This window comes from Anopheles funestus, chromosome 3RL (genome assembly GCF_943734845.2).
Source record: "Anopheles funestus chromosome 3RL, idAnoFuneDA-416_04, whole genome shotgun sequence".
Classification (NCBI taxonomy): domain Eukaryota; kingdom Metazoa; phylum Arthropoda; class Insecta; order Diptera; family Culicidae; genus Anopheles; species Anopheles funestus.
Genome location: NC_064599.1, coordinates 47,942,257 through 47,959,168, shown reverse-complemented (window position 1 = coordinate 47,959,168; position 16,912 = coordinate 47,942,257). Strand labels below are relative to the sequence as shown.

The 16,912-nt window shown below is 41.2% G+C and overlaps 2 protein-coding genes across 4 annotated transcripts in view; both read right to left on the bottom strand.

Moving 5' to 3' along the window:
* Positions 1-11,057, bottom strand: part of LOC125772336 (probable serine/threonine-protein kinase cdc7) — a 30,737-nt gene extending 19,680 nt beyond the window's left edge. The window contains exons 1-3 of one of the 3 annotated variants that reach the window (XM_049443922.1): positions 10,726-11,057; positions 8,426-8,808; positions 5-28 (exon numbers count right to left, since the gene is read on the bottom strand). In XM_049443922.1, coding sequence (XP_049299879.1) covers positions 5-28; positions 8,426-8,531 — 130 coding nt within the window. In that variant the 5' untranslated portion in view covers positions 8,532-8,808; positions 10,726-11,057. Of the gene's footprint in view, positions 1-4; positions 29-8,425; positions 8,809-9,791; positions 10,104-10,725 lie in introns of those variants that run through there. The other 2 variants (XM_049443923.1, XM_049443924.1) reach the window with 2 other exon arrangements.
* A 998-nt stretch (positions 11,058-12,055) lies between these two features.
* On the bottom strand, positions 12,056-16,307 carry LOC125772342 (trimethylguanosine synthase). Its single transcript, XM_049443950.1, has 2 exons — positions 16,188-16,307; positions 12,056-16,026 (listed from the first exon to the last, which is right to left on the bottom strand). The coding sequence occupies exon 2, from the start codon at positions 15,996-15,998 to the stop codon at positions 12,864-12,866; it is 3,135 nt and encodes a 1,044-aa protein (XP_049299907.1). The 5' UTR covers positions 15,999-16,026; positions 16,188-16,307; the 3' UTR covers positions 12,056-12,863.
* Between the last annotated feature and the right edge of the window lie 605 nt (positions 16,308-16,912).

Sequence of the window (16,912 nt, the reverse complement as noted above, 5' to 3'; positions counted from 1 at the left end):
GTACCTGTCCAGCTGCCTTCGAAACGATCTGGAAAGAGAAAATGAAGATCAATACAATTATTAGTAATCTCTTCTGTTTCTATAAAAGTAGTTATTACAATTACATTTAACTAACTACTGAATAGAACACTCCCAAGCAAAATTTGTGAAATTACGTACGGATCTTTTAACAATTCCTTTGAAGAATCAATGGAATTTTCCAGTGTGCTACATGTTTAAAACTAGCGTAAAAAAAAATCAATTCTAGCTCTTCCAAAGATTGAAAACTCTTTCGCTCGACTTCACCTTCAAGCGAGCGGCACATATCGGCTGGACCAATTACGTGCATCAAACGGTTGCCTCCATTACGATGCGATACCGTGTCCCCGATGCTCGAACGCATCCGTCGCGGTAGCAATCCGATTTACGGAGGGTTTCGATATTTTTAGTCATGTCGGTGCAATCAACGCACGACATCCAGAGCGCATCGTTTTGTAGTCCCGAGAAAGAACTAATTGGATCTCCGGGTCCTCGGGAGGTCTCTGGTGACAGTCGTCGTCAAACTCCCTAGAAAATGTCACTTTTTGTTTATGCTCGTTGGTCGTTGCGCAAGAGGACACTTTCTCCATCCCATTGACGGTGCACTTTTCCCAGTGTTACCGCCGCTACAGAAAGTGAAGGTGCAGCCGCGGTTTCGCCGTCCGCACTTCAAACGCTGCTTTATCGGACGGAACAAGAGCGCAACCCCGAAATAGAATTGCCTCCGGCATCAACGGAGCATGCGAGTGCATCGAAAACGCAATCTTAGGACTCATTAACCGACTGTTTCGAATCACCGAGCAGATCGCTACGGGATGGGTTTTGAAGTTTCATACCGGCGATGACAATTCGATGCCGGTGATTGAGTAGGCGGAAATGATCCACACTTCAGCGCTATCCATTGGACCGGATGCTTACTGTAGGCATCGGGAAAAGCGCCATACGCTAGAGCACGATGCTCATTAACCGCCTACAAACATTATCGCGAGGATGGCGTATCGAAGGCCACCAGACGACAGGTCGAATCGAAAGAAAGACTACGCTAGTGCGCTAGTTCATGGCAACCTAGGCGTTCCATACGGGCAAATGCAATGATACTGCGACTCACATACATGCGACTGTAAGCGACTCAGGCCGATCGTGCACTACATTAGTGTGCAAAAATTGTCATTGCTGTCACAAGCGATGCCTTCACAATAACACGCAAGTTCTCCTGCCTGTCTTGTACAATAATGCACAACCAGTGCATCGCCATTATCTGCATCAGAAATGTTTTTAAATTTAAAATTATTACTCCATAATTGAGTTCAACGGTTTGCAATGACACTCAACTAACCTTTTTAATTCAAGGAATAAACACAACCTCCGTCGTTTTTTAACATACACTTGCTCTAGATTTTTTACACCTGCATAGATAAACCAGCATTAAAAAACAATTAACTATCAAATGTGTTATAAGTTTACAAATGTACAAACTTTCACTCAAATGCTTAATATATGCAATGTCATTAAACGAAACAAACCGCGAGCATCGCGCAAAAGGAAAAGTCAATCTTTCTTTTGTAAACTCCATCAATCACCGGTACGGCACCGGAAATACTTCTATGCGATCCGATGCCTCCCATAAACAAAACAGCATGCTATATTCGTCTTAAAGCTTCTCACTTTCTTTGCAACATCTAGGTATAGTGCAGTCATATGTTAATGAGTTTCATGTTTGATGGAGCTGCTCCATCAGAAGATGGTTTTAGCTATTTAAAGTGACTTGGTTTGGAAATAAATTATTGTTAATAAACAACGCTCGAAAACAAACTGTTATGATTTGTATTTGTTTGTTAGCATAATTTACATTGACTACAATCTTGTTTTCCGTGTAGTAAAATGCAGAAAAAATTTAAGAAGGCGATTAATACACAACTCACCACAAAAAAGATCGACATTGTTATATTTACGAAAAATTCTGGAATCACTTAAAGCGATGTACACTTCTTGAAGGCTAATTTATCTCTACGTTAGTAATTTCCCTGTACATCTCGTGTGTATTTCATTAGCATTGGATATACATACCAAATATGTCAGTAATAAGGCAAAAACAAAATTACTCAAAATTTTGTAACAAGATCCTAAGACTCCAGTTAGTCCAAGTCCAATGACTCCGAATATGGAAAGTTACAATTAAACTAAAGAAACATAGAAGCATGCAATCTAGAAAGAGACAGATCAAGGAAAAGACCCTGATGATTGCATGGTTAAAATTAATCAGAAAATTATTATTCCATCTCTTGTTGGATTAACTACCCTTAAGTTCATGCCGGCCATTACTGGCTTACTAGACTTAATTTTACCACGCTTTTTTACATTGGGAGACCGTCCGGCTGGGATTTGATACCCAAACTTGTCGTGTGGAACCGGCGCCGTTTATCACACACACAACACCAATTTATTTATTATTTAGTTATGTTATCCAATGTATTATTTATCCAACCTTTACCGTGATGTTCCCCTTAAAGGATTAATTTTTGATTACAAAAACAAATCTTATCAATTACTTTTGTAAAAGAAATACTAAAGAGGCAGTAAAGTTTTACATTCAGCCCCCAAAACCCACAGATGTTGATGTACTGTTTTGTTTACTTCAAACCATGAATTTCATCGCGTTCCTTAAATCGATGTTTCGGTCGCTTAACCTTGACATTACGCGCCGTAAAACTACCACTTCCAGCTGTCTCGGTTCATGTCGGTTAACGCAAGCATAATCCAAAGCTGAGGCCCACCCAACATGGCGAGCTGTCACGAGGCATTTACCACGTCTGTGAGCAGTTACAAAACGATCAAAAGCATGCCGACACCGCACCTCGAGAGCCTAATGCCCCGGAGGCTCTGTGACGTCGTCTGCGACGGTTTTTGACCAACGAGTCGAACTTGTTTGATCACTCGATTAATGCAAAGCAAGCACGTCAGCAAGCGTATTTAAACTTCAATCAACCGATTCACAAACGACTAATAATTAGAAACATTAGCTTTGCTTGTCATGTCGTAAGAATTCTACAACACAAACAACTGGATGCTGAATAGATAATTAGCGAAGTAAGATGTGTATCGACTGCGTGACGTTTGATCGCGCGATTAGATTAAACGTGATATGAAATTTTCGCTCTACTTAATTTTAATTAATAGCACACACATAGTACAATAAAATTACATAAATAAATACAATAGTTCGAAGTAAAATACCGCTTCACAGCAATGAATTGGCGTAGGTTACTACTCAAACATCACCGTTTTGCTTCATCAGTTCGGTTTTGAAAAATCAAAACAATTCACCCCTTTAAACTCTCTCCGGATCGTGGCTTCGTTCCATTATACTTCCGCCGGCATGGATTGGAAGTGAAACGGAATGGAAAACACCGGCTGAAGACTGGCACGAGCTAATCTTATAATTAAATTAATTTACTAAACCATCACTTCCGGTTGCTCGCACGTTCCATGTCGGTCAATGTTTTCGATTTTGTTGTTCGAAAATATCGGAAACTGCTGTCACTCCTAAATTTTGCTACCCCGCTACAAAATGTAGGCTAGTTGGACGTAAACCTTCCCTCTATGAAACATTTCAGTTCCACAGCAAACCGGTACAACCAACCTATCCGGTTGGGGTGGTAATCGTTCGAGCAATGTGGTCACTTTTTACACGCACCAGTCACTCGCAAGAAGCGACTTTTAATGCCAGAACCGGTCTTGCCATAATCGGGAAATTGCGTAGGATCGATTATTACGCTTTCGGGCTCAATATCGTTGCATCGATCATCGGTGCGTTTCTCTTGTGTACATGGCGTCAGTGTGCCATGGTTCGGGAAAGAGTTTCATATTAGTGGGACGCTGACAACATTGCACACGGTACGATTTGGCAACAATCGGGACAGATTCTCCATTGTTGGGAAGATATATGCGAAGAGAAAGCCAATTTCAATGAAAATGTCAAAGCGACAACGCCTGAAGAGACAATTATCGACTACTACGACTCGTGAAATGATATCAACTTTACTGGCCATATTTGTGTCGGATATATATAGTACGTATTAACACGTTTTGTGGTGATTTGTTTGTTTTGTTAATTTCAAACTCTATTTAAAGCAGATCATACGACGTTCTGTGATCGGACATAAAATTATTCTCTAAACATGATTAACTTACAATTCCATTTGATTGTTACAATATACTATGTCATTAGCATTAGCAAATGTAATGAAATTTGTAATTTAAATGCATGACACTGTGTAATCGTTTGGCTTTCCAACCCCTAGTACACTAAAAAGATTCACTAGTACTAATTGAATTTGCAAACACATCTTGCCAATGATACTGAAGGTGTGCATGTATTTATTGCTCTTGCACGTTTTCTGCGATATTTACAATTCAAGGCAAACGTCGATAACTTCTAACTACACTAAATTACTATTGACATCATGCATTCTCTTCACAAAGTGACCGCATGAGGCTTCGCTCTTGGTCATCGACCATTTGCTAAGTATAAAAGTTTCATAATACGTACGTCTCTTCATCGTTGCGTAACTCCCGGCCATAAGGTTTAAGGCTAGGAATAAAAAGGGCTTCACAGCTAAAATTGTATAAACGCTTTAAATCAAAGCTAAATACCTTTACACAAAACAACAGCAAGTTCCTGTCAATTTATAGTATCCGAGTCTCGCGCATCGCTTAACGTTGCAATTTAATTTCCACTCGTATTATCTTGTCTTCATATGCATGACCTTCGGTGATAATAAGATGGTAATGAATTTATTTGTTGAGATAATTTTTTCCCGGCCGTAACAACCAGTCTACAAATAGCAAGGGTGTTTTGACGATTCCTCACTTCGAGCCAAAAATAAACCAATTCTTTGATTGTGCATCGAAGTATTGATCTTTTTTGCATGAGATGTGCACATTCTTCTAGCATTGTTTGATTTTGAATTCATTAGCATGCTGTAGAAGGCTTGTTTTTTTCAATGTAAAGAACTTGTGTTCTCAAAAGAATGTGAAATGAAACCACATCTTCCCCTGATTGAAGTCAATGAATGATCGTGATTGTTGGACGACGTATGCATTGCGTGCAAACCGGAACCCTCACGGAAGATCACACAAAAACCACAAAACCAAGCAGTACAGCTACCGACGAGCTCAATTTCGTGGAACATTACTGTTGAAATATTCATTAGGCGCAAAACTGAACTGTAGCTTAACCGCTAAACTGTTACCGCATCAAGCGAGTTGTGCGTTAAGGCAAAGCAAGTGCTCCAGGAATTCTTAGACATTTTTCAAATTTTTCGAAGATTAATAAATAGTTTAATACATCTTTGCTAAAGTTTTTCTTTTCAATTAGTTTAAGAACTCACTGATATAAATTTCATTCAAATTCTAAACTATAGTTTCAAACCATACCATAATTCGTGACAATAGCATATAAGATCAATAATTATATAGGTGTCGGATGATATGAAAAACCAGCAGCAGAACCGTACAAACAGATGAAGTCATAGGCGTGGTGGTAATTATTGATAATTAATTCCAGCTAGAGGCATCCTTCAATGTCAATCGCTCGTGGTGACACGGTCGGTCGGTGCGTTGTCGTGAGATGAGTTAGACATACTACTAAAGAAAACTTCAACAAATGACACTTTAGTTCGTTCAACAAAACACCAACAGATGAAACACGGCAACATAGCCGAATGCGGATGAATTATCTTATCTTACGAGAAGTGCAAATAGGCAAACACTTCTCCATGGCCACTATGATGTTTATTTGTTCGACCTCTGTCCCTTCATTTACTGCTTCCCCGGTGTCCAAGATGTTACGAAGTTTGACTTATACTGGTTTTATATTTTTACAAGCGCCCAAAGCTTTGAAGTGTATAACGTAATTCGTTAGATATAACTTAAATACACTAAAACGGAAAAACATTTATATTGGATAAAGTTTTTTTTCCACGCATAAGAATGTTTTTGAAGTTTTTACCGATTTTTTTTAAATATATCATTCTTCAACATAAACTTTTGGGGGTGCGTTTGGACTATATTTAACATCAATAACTATTTCATAATTTCATAAATCAACTGTTGAAAAAGCTTTCAAAGCATAAAACAAAAATAAAATTTTGAAAGTTTCTGCGCCATTTCACGATTGTTTGTAAGCGAATGTCTAATTCGGGCCTATGTGATGATAAATATTTTGTTCCACACAGTCAACTTTTTAGTGTGCATAAATTAGCCCCATATAACACGCCAAACAAGCTCCGTTCCCTCTTAATGTTCCTTTTTTTTCATTTTACTGCTGAAGTTTTGTGGAGATGGTTTGGCATTTTCTGCGCCTCGCGACTAAAAGCGTTCCCCCTTTGTTGGAGGGGCTTAGCCATGGCAGCGAGATTGTATGGGCGTACGTGAACGCCATGGGCGCAAGATTTTTCTATACAACGCTTTGCGGCACAGCTGACACCCACTAAGGGTGAATTCCAGTCAATGTTTTTTGCGTCTTTCTTTCCACGGGAGGTATGTTTATTTTGCGCGAGAATACGGAACTGTGCCCACGAACAGACGCTCTTCCGTTAGCGAAATATCATCCAAACTATACGCGCACGAGAGCTTACGCGATCCACGATCAGTGCCGTTTAAGCTTAACGAATGGCATTCCAACCTAGATTTGAAGTACCTCTCGCGATATTGAGCATAAATTGCGCACCAGGTTGCACTGGTGTGTGGGGGCAGAATAACATACTGGCGTCTTGTGGCAGCACCCACAAGAAAAACAGGACAACTATAGTACACATGCTCGTGTCGCTAAGTTTACTCGCTTAGTAGAATCGTACGTGCTCTTTGCATTTTATATGCAATGTAGGCCACTAAAACCATTTCACACTAGTGTATTATTTAGTTAAGAGCGTTGGAAACGACATCTTGATTGCACACACAGGCATTGTTTGGTGCCTTAGTACCTTGGGTAAAACACAAATAAATATGGCCCAGTGTGCGCGTAAAGTATAAGTGAATCAAATGCAACGCTTAATTCACCTATGCCTTCTCAGAATTCAGATCATATGGAGATCACTTTGCGTCCATGCGTTCACCAACTGTGCTCAATAGCCGGTGTGCTTGTTTGCTTGAGCATACTAGCACTTTGGGCATCTTTGAGACCTCTTTGGTCGTAGACAATATCGCTGGACAAGCAAATATGGCACCCATTTATGGTACGTGAGACTCTTGGCCGCAGCTATGTATATGCTATTTAGGATCATTTACCCGTACACCAATAGCACGAAGTCCGGTGGTACATAAGTAGCGCGATCGCGGATCTACCCGGTGGTCTTCGTTCGATGTTGAGCTTATTTCATCATTGTTCACTTATCCTTGGCCGGTCCTATTTCGGCTAACAATCCGAGGCTATCCAAACGGGTGAGCGACCCTGTACCGTTGGAGTGCTTCATCGGAACCACAAAAATTGATTGATTGCTTCACCCACCAATTCGAACGCCATCAACAACTAATTTGTAGATGATAACCTCCAAACATGATAGACCAAACATATTCAAGTTTAGGAACTGTCAACTATTATCATGTTTCCCCGTTACAGATGTTTGCCACATCCATGTTTGCAGATATTGAAAAATAAAAGTTCACACATCACTCAACTAACATTGGTGCTAAGAGTGAGCTGGTGTAGTAGAACAATGTGCGAAAAATGGTGAATAATATCTATTATTCAACCACGTGCGATCATGTTACATCAAAGGTAGGAAACATGAAAATCTCATACGCACATCAAAAACAAAGCTCGTACATTCATATCAACTTTCATTTGCCTCATATTGCAAAAGAAAAAAAACTTCGCCAAACTGGCTTTTTAACGTGTTTTAGTCTGTGCTTGTGTTGTTAAATCGATTGTTACCGAGCGTTATCATATTCTAACGTTACCGGGATGGGCATACAACCGTCAATATAGTAGCGCCATGTGCTGTATGTGAGAAATGGTCAAACTGCCTTTTACAATTAATTACACTTAATAGAGCATCGCGAAATTCGCGATACGAGCAAAAAAAAAACAATTTTTTTTTATTTTTTTTTTTTTGTATGACATCATTCGAAAGTTGATTCTCGAATGACACAGATAAAGATTGTCGTTTAGGCGATTTGTTTTTATTTTGTTGATGCATTTCGATTTGCTTTAGCTTATCTACTGTTACGAAATGAAGCATGTATTGATAAAAACTAAGGATTATAAAAAAAATTACGTATGGTCAAATAATAATAATACAATCGGTTTCAAATTTTCCCAACACGAAACATAGTTTGCCGCCGCTTATCTAACTAATATTAAGATAGGTCACAGATAGTTACAAATGTTAACGATAAGAAAACTTACGGTTGAACCGCTCCTTGAAGTCTTCGTCGAACCCATGTTCAATGGCGTTCTCCAGGGCGTCCATGGCGTTGTTGATGCTTCTCTCAAAATCAGTATCGCTATCCATGATGGTGGCGTCACACACTGTCGTGTTCCTTCGTACTGTAGATCAAACAATTCCCGATAGTGGATGATTGATTTCGGTACCACTGTGTTGTCACTACTGCCACATGCATTGATCACTGATGGCACATGGTACAACTTTCGATCACTTTGCCACGCACTATCAATTACTTTAATTGCATTATGCGCACAATTTTCGTATCATTTTTAGCGTGCCGAACACGCATTTATCAATTTATATTTCACTGAACTTCACCTTTGCCGGGTATTGATTTTATTCCCTACACATACAACAGGTTGAAAGGCATAATTTAATGGAGTGCGCTATTTAACTAGTATCACCATATCATAGCTAACTTCGTTCACTTATTTGCGTCATTTTGATTGAAAACTTTTCATCCTTTTGTATGTACAAAACCGTATGTATGTTGCATACACGTTTCCTTAGCTTTAATCGCGAAGCAACCGCGGATAAGCGCGTTTGACGGTGGTCTGTTTGCCCGAGCACAACACAGCCCTGGGCTTGGCCAGTGAAGCGAACAAACGGGTATTGAATGGAGTTTTCTCACTCGGTTGGCTATAGTCGCATCCCGTTCTCACACTTAGGCAATGCTCATTCATTATTTTTTTTTTACTGCGTTCACTCTTGCTCGCTTCCACCTGGCCATTTGTCGCCTTGCCAGAGATCGATCGGACGGAGGCATTCCATTGCATACATACTCATACACACAAACGTACCTTGGAGCGAAGCTCGTCATAATCTCCATGAACGTAGCAACCACCATCACCACCACTACAAACAGCGGCGAGGGACAACACAAAAATAATACGCGCGACAGGTACCTGTCGGGCGTATGATATCATCATTGCGTACCAGAATCTCGTCTCCTCCGTCCTGCGAAAACCCATACCGATCCCGAGCGAACAAACACAGCCCGATTGTTGCTCAATTCGTCTTGAACGAAAGACTGGATCGATTGAACAGCGGCCTACGGATGTAAAATAGTAGTCACACAAAACCGAGCGTAGCACACACCCGAATGAATGCAATTTACTAAGCTCTGTTCCCTCTCGCGGTTCGAAACAAACAACCGCGTAGGTTGTCCGATAGTTAGTTATACGGTCATCACAAACGTCGAAGAAGTCGAACGTTGTGCAATAATTGAAACTGAACTTCTTATACTCAATATGCACCACGTTGTTTTAGCGCTTCTAAGGTAAAGTTTATATCATTGAATCAAAATAAACAATTATTTGCACTTACCCAGTACCCCAGTATGCCAGTCGTTGTACAATTAGGACTAACGCAACACCCTACAAGAATTTGGGTAAGCACAGCAAAACTCACAAACATTACTCGTTTCTATGGTAACGCGCAATGTACGATATTCCAATCTGGTTTGATCGATATTTTTCTTTTAAGTTAACTGTGGAACAAACATCCAGAATAAGGCTATTACGGTGGAGAACTGTTCTTTTATATGCATTTTTTTACCTTTTCACGTAAAAACATAACCATAGCAGTTGCGTGCTGAACCACAATCGAGATAACTTTTTAGAACTTTTTTATTCTTTACAAAAAAAAAACCTGATCCTTGAAAAAAAACGACGATCCTTGAATTATGTTCAGTATGTTTTTTACAATTTTTTGTTGTAGTTGAAATTAAAATTATTTGAATTTATTTTATGAATATTAAATAAAATGTGATTATATATTCCTTAAATGTATTTAGATATTTATTCTATAAAATAATTGAAATTATTGTTTCATACTACAAAGATTGTGATTTTGTGATTCACTAGTAACATGCACCAGATATGCAAAAAAAGGGCAAAACACGCACAGAATATCCTTTTCGTACATTATTGCTATTTACTTTTTTTATTTTTTTTCTGCCGCTGGCTACCACGACATTTTTTTTTTGGGTAGATACACTCTAATTAAATTAACACTGGCTAAAGCTGTCGCGACGAGTATAAGCATTAACTGTTTTACTCCCTATTGGCATGCTCTATCGAATATTCCAGAGCAGATGAGCTCTAGAATATAACCGAATTGCCTAAAGGCTAGTAATACTCGTTAAAGTTTATGGAAGTTTTGAAAAGAAAAGAATGGTTCACTAAATTAGCTATCGCTAATAAAGAACACATTGTATATTCTACACCACTGCGGTTTAAACCGAATTCAACCAACATACCACAAATAAGTTCGAATCCAGCAAAACAAGTTGATCACTAATCCTCAACACTATTAACAACGTTATCCTTTTTCACATTTCTTACTAGTATGACCGTTCCGCAACGCACTACTGATTCGTCCGTGCTGCTCAGATGTATCCCATTGACTGACAATTCAACCGAAACGGTTAGACGGTGATGACGTTGCTTGGCGACCACAACACAACCATCCATGTACGTATATTCTCTGCCGACGCTAATCAATCGCGTGCAGGCTTTTCCCCTAGCCCTTAGTCACTTTTCGCCATAGCGCTTATGTTTGTGAAGGTTCACATTTTCATGACCCATTGATCAGTAGTGCGCAAGGTGAATCTAGAGCCCAAGTACTTTTGTTGTACGCGTGGATATTGCAGCCGTGTGTGTTTGAATACACGTGTGTGTACACGAATCAAAACCCGTTTGTGTTGGACATGGCTCACGTTTGTACGCGGCAAACTGCAAAGGGATTTTTACACCATGGCAACGTATTATTCTCCACCAACCAACAACAATCATTTTACAGACGATAATAAGGAATATGAATATACGGCAAGTAAAACTTTTATTATTCTGTGATTACTTTGATACATTACACAAACAGTAAATTTAAACCAAGCTATTTGGCCAACAAAAAAAACTGATTTTGAAAATTGTATTCTAATGGTAGTGAAAATTTCATATTAAATATGGGTACCTAAGATTGTCTCAAATGAGTGTATGCACATATGTCTGGTTTCCCATAGCTACGGTTTCGTTTCGACATACACTCACAGTTATAGAAGTGTTAACGTTAACCTTTTACATGCCCTACTGCGCCTTCGTGATCAGTCAAATGCTTGAGGTAATGTTTAATCTGCATACTACGTAATCGATTACAGTACATTGATCCAAACGTCCTCCGGGGATATCGTGTTCGTTACCACCCATCAACAAATTGCGACGGATATTAAAGTAGCGGCTTCAGTACATGCAGTTTTTTACTCAAAATCAGCTTTCCACACATGCAGCAGATCCTCTCCGTACACTTGAGGCAGTTACAGACGAATACAACAAGTATACATTCTTTTCGTAAAATTCCCAAACGGCTTCCCGTACCTGTCATGAGTTAAAACCTGTTTCGAAATCAACAAGAGAGTATCGACCTTGAACATGAACTTCCTTCACATGGCAATCATCAAGAGACACGATGCTTCACCTGTGAAATCACGACCATTCGATACGATGCGTAAAATTATGGAAACAAGAATTACCAGTACATCACATCATTACTGTTTTTCATCGTTATATCGAACACACAGAACACGCACAATGTTGAAATTAATTATATTTTATTATCGTTTATGATAAATTTCTTTAAGTTCCTCTAGTTTTGCTCATTTTAATTTATAGTGTTAATTAATTACCTTTAGCGCTCATTTCTTACACTTACAAAATCTTATTTCCATGATCAACACACCGAAAAGTAAATTGGTTTTAAAAACTATTGTTTCCTAACGATTGAAGGAAAATTTAAACACGAACACAAACGTCTAAACCTTACTATTCGTCCTAACGGAAGCAAACACAATCCATCTAAAAACGCGTTCTAACACATTTTAGCGGTTCGTCAAATACCTACACACTTAAGATTGTCCTAATGAAAATAGGCTAGGCATGTGCGACATCGCAAACAGGATACGAAGATCGCAGCAATATAGAACATCTCTTAGCCGACAACAAACCGATCTACACAGTTCGTCGCCACAGTGTAGCATATTGAACGTTTGGTGTTAAACAAAATTATCATCTTCAGTTACATCGACGCTATTATATTGTGTCACAACACTACTTTAAATTGCCATCAGGTTATTCCGGAACCGAACGATTTCTGCATTACTATTTAGCGAAAATAATGTCCGCCTTTGTGCGTTGCCTGGGTACTGGGACTTTGTTTTTCGTGTTGCGTCTCAAAATTAATCATTAACAGTAGCTTGTTTTAAAAATGGCGGAATGCAGTCATATATTACGCATCTGTGCTTTTTAATGCTCTTTCTTACGGTCGGTGTTGCGCTTGGTGTTTGTGGCCCATTCCATACGTAAACAAATGCAAATGCCGGAAGGGTAACCGACGGTAATCCGTCTATTCGTTGATCAAATCTCCATAGTATGCGGTCAGTGCGATTAGTTTACGGTCGAGGAAGTTCTGTTCGATTTCAACGGCCCCATTAGGTCCAGCCAGCATTGTCAGTTGCTGCGTGTTCGAGTTGCGCGGTAAGTACAGAGCGATGCTTTTACTCACACGTTGGGCAGCTTGCATCAGCTGCGTGGCCGGTACGGGTAGCAACGACTGCTCCAGATCGTACACTTCTTCCTTCAGATATCCTGGACCACCCCACGGGGGCGATAGGAACACTACATCCGCCTGCATTCGATCGGCCAGCTGCATAAAGTCTCCAACGATGAACTCTATACGATCTGCCACACCATATACCGAGGCGTTGTGTTTGGCCATTTCAATCTTACGAGGGTCTATATCGATCGCGATCACCTTTTGACAGCTAAAAGCAAACTGTATCGCATTGCCCCCGCACCCACAGAATGCGTCGATGATTAAATCGGAACGGCACCGTTCGGCCGTATGTGCTGCCACCTTTTCCGGTGTGACCGAAAACCATGATTCCCGATCAAGTCGAATACCCGAATCAAAAAGCGAAAATAGAGAGAACCGCTTATACCAGTACTTCAGCAGTGATCGATCGTTGGCAATATCGGCCGGAAGGCTGGCCACGAATTTGGTTTTGCGCTTCTTCTTCTTCTCTTTTTTCGTGCTAGTTGACACGGCGCATCCACTTTCGCTGGAACCAGCTGCCGGGGTATCCACCACCGTCGTTTCTTGTCCATCACCACCGTCAAGCAAATCCACACCTTCCTTTCCGATAGCAACCGGCACTTGGTTGTACTCTAGGATCGTGCTCGATCGTACACTTGCTCTGCCCACTGTTCCCGGATTAGTTTCATCGTCGTCGGAAGAGGTGTGAAGGAGCAGTGCTTCCGGGCCCGCCGAATCGGTCTTGTCGATGCCGCTAGTCATCTGTAGTTCGTTCCCATCGTCATCGAAGTATGTATGCTTCGGCTTATGATGTTTCATTTTCAGCACACGATTGTGCAGCCGAATGTGCTTCTTCCGGTACACTACCTCGCCGGACAAGTTTATGATTGATTCTGTCTCATTTGCTGGATCTGAGAAGCAGTATCCCATCAGCTCAAACGCAGCCTTCAAGCGTTCTTTAGGTGTTTCCTCATTGTCACTCTCGTGACTGCGTTTCAGATTGATAGGTTTTTCGTTCGGTGGTCTGTCTTCACCTCCGTCGCCTGACGGTGTTTGGGATGGTTTACCGAATGCCGTTGGTAAACCGTACGATTGCAGCTCTGTCGATAGATCTTCGATCGATTCCGCCGTTTTTGCATCCTTGGTGTCCTTGTTGCGTGTGTCGTCGTTTCCATCCTTAGGCTCCGTCGTTTCTTCGGCTTGCGACAAACGCATTTCCGCTACCATTTCCGGCAGCAGCAGTTCCGACTGGTGGAACTGATAGGAACGGGTATCACCACCACTGGCCCCATTATTGCTGTGGCGCTTTCGTTTATGGTACCTGGAGTTTGTGCTTCGCTCACCGCAACCCGCTGTCTGCTCGTCTTGTGCGTTTTCCGCCATGAAATGATGGTACTGTTTGGCGTACAGCTCTTGGAAGTGTTGTTGCCACAATATTTGCCAATATTGCTCACCATCCATCGCGGCCTCTTCGTCCGGTGGTATCGGTGCTCCGGCCGCTTGATTCGCACCGACCAGATATTCCGTTTCGAGCATATCGGAACTGTTCGAGCTTTCGTTTGAAATCTCCGAACTAAGACTTGCCGAAAGGTTTGAGCTTTCCGAGCTAACCTTCGAGCTACAAAAATCGTAACTTGAAATTGTCATTCGCGTGACGTTGGTCATGGAATCCGTAGTGCCTACGGTAAGTGGTATGCTCGATGTGACCGAATCACACCGTGGACTTAGGAGAGCTTCGTTTTCGCAGCTACCTGAACGGTGGGCACACCAAAGAACGTCATCTACACCACCACTACCACCGCCGCCGCTGCTGCCCGCTGCGCCTTCACCGAAGGGCAATGGCCAATGTGCCATTTGGTAAGTTGATTTTGTGTAGGGATGGGGCGAACAGGCTGACACCACTATTTCCATACTGGTTGCCGTTATTGCATCGTTATCGAACGAAAAGTCTTTATCCACCTCCGTCGCAGTTCCCGGAGTAGCTTCACTTTTGTCATGGGGCGTATTGGTACCAGTGGCCTGGCCAGTATCTCCCGGTTCTAAGTACTCTGGATTGATATAGTCGCTGTACTTTTCAATCCAAGACGCCCATATTATTGCTTCGCCATGCTTACTCCAGTACGTTTCCCATGCATCGTGTAAATCTTCCCGTCCGAATGCCTCTGGAAGACTGTTATTCCGTTCCATTGATGCAACGGATGTCATAGCTCCGGCACACCCTGAACCGTGTGCATTGTCATCGGTGTTAGTTCGACCGCTTTCAAGCAGCTCATCTTTGAGCGATAGCTTCCGTTCGTGAATTCGTTCAGACAGGTCAGCACCACTGTCGCTGGAGTGCAGTCCGGATGTTACGATACTTCTCACGGTTGAGTTGCCCGTCGTTAAGCTGGTCGTAACGCTTTGCGATCCACCTCCAGGCGCATAAAGCACATGTTCGTGCTCGTCCGTACTGCAGTAGTTGGTATCGGAGTGACTGGCACTGGCACTGAAGTAACAGCTGGCGTCACTAGTTGTTCCCGCATCACGGTCACCCCATTTGGAAGGCATTTTTCGCACACCATCACGACCAAAGCTTAGTTGCTTTACTAAAGGTTCCTCGATAAACACATCGTCGACCTCTGCTCGGTCCAGCACATCCAAGAGCTCATCAGAAGCACCACCGGCTAAATATTGTACAGTTTCGTTCGAGTTATCTACTGCACCCTTAGTTTCTAACGTCTTCACTACTATCGGGGAATTGGACTGTTCTGTTTGCGCTACTGGATCCATCGATGGAATCAAGGGCACCGAATCACCACGTTCCAAGGTGGACACGTAAACATCGTAGTAGTTTTTGATGAATACACGACTGCACAAGCAGTAAATGCTCTTTTTCTTATCCTTCACCAGTGGATGCGACATGTAAATCTCGGCTAGGGGTTCCCAGTGGCCCTCGGAAGCACTCATCGTGTTTTTGTGCACTACAATGCCAGCGCTGAAAGAATACAGTACACATTAATTTCCATTGCAACGCTTCTTCCAGGAAATCCCCCCCCCCCCCCCCCCCCCAACGGAACACATTCACACCTCCGTGGCTGTGTGCTTTACGAAAACTTGTTTCAAAGGAAAGGATTTGCATTACGCGATTTTACTTACCATTGAAAACACCACTGGGAGGGGATTTTGGTTTTCGTTCCTTTCAGATCGACATTTTTTATTTACATTCAATAGAACTCAACTCTATGCAATATAAACACATGACGCGAAAATTGCCGAAGTTTGCACAAAGGTTATTAGAAACAAGGTGAGCGCTTAGAATAATTTGACAGCTACCCTTTTAAAACGAAATGTTTCTCGCTGCCACGAAAAATTACAGACAGTTGTGAAATAATCCATTCAGCACATTGGTACAGTGCATTTCGTTTCTTGCCAGGAAATATTTCAAATCTAAAACGTATTTCGGAAATATTTCGTGTTCTAAGAACATTGAATTTAAAATTGTCGTTGAAATTTGAAAATTTCGAATCTTTGCGCATACTGTACGTGTGTGGAGATTTTTCATAGATAAAATTATCTCTAAATTCTTTACATAGCACAGAACGGTGAAGCGTGTAAAGAAATGCGTGCTTTTGAAGAACTTCTCATCTAACGGCGAATAACCGTTGCGTTTTTAGAATTTGACGGTTATGTTTGAGATATGTTGTATATCAATACGACAATTTTAGCTTTACAGAAAGAAATATGCAATAACTATTTATATATGCATCAAAGCGTTGAGGTAGGTAATTTAATGAGGAGTTTTTGAGCACTACTGAGCAATATTACTATACTATACTATTACAACCAGTTCATTAGTCTACAACCAGATCATTTTTTAAGAA

Bases quoted from the DNA above. Each gene is read 5' to 3' on its own strand.
- LOC125772342 (XM_049443950.1), bottom strand. From the start codon at position 15,998: ATGAGTGCTTCCGAGGGCCACTGGGAACCCCTAGCCGAGATTTACATG.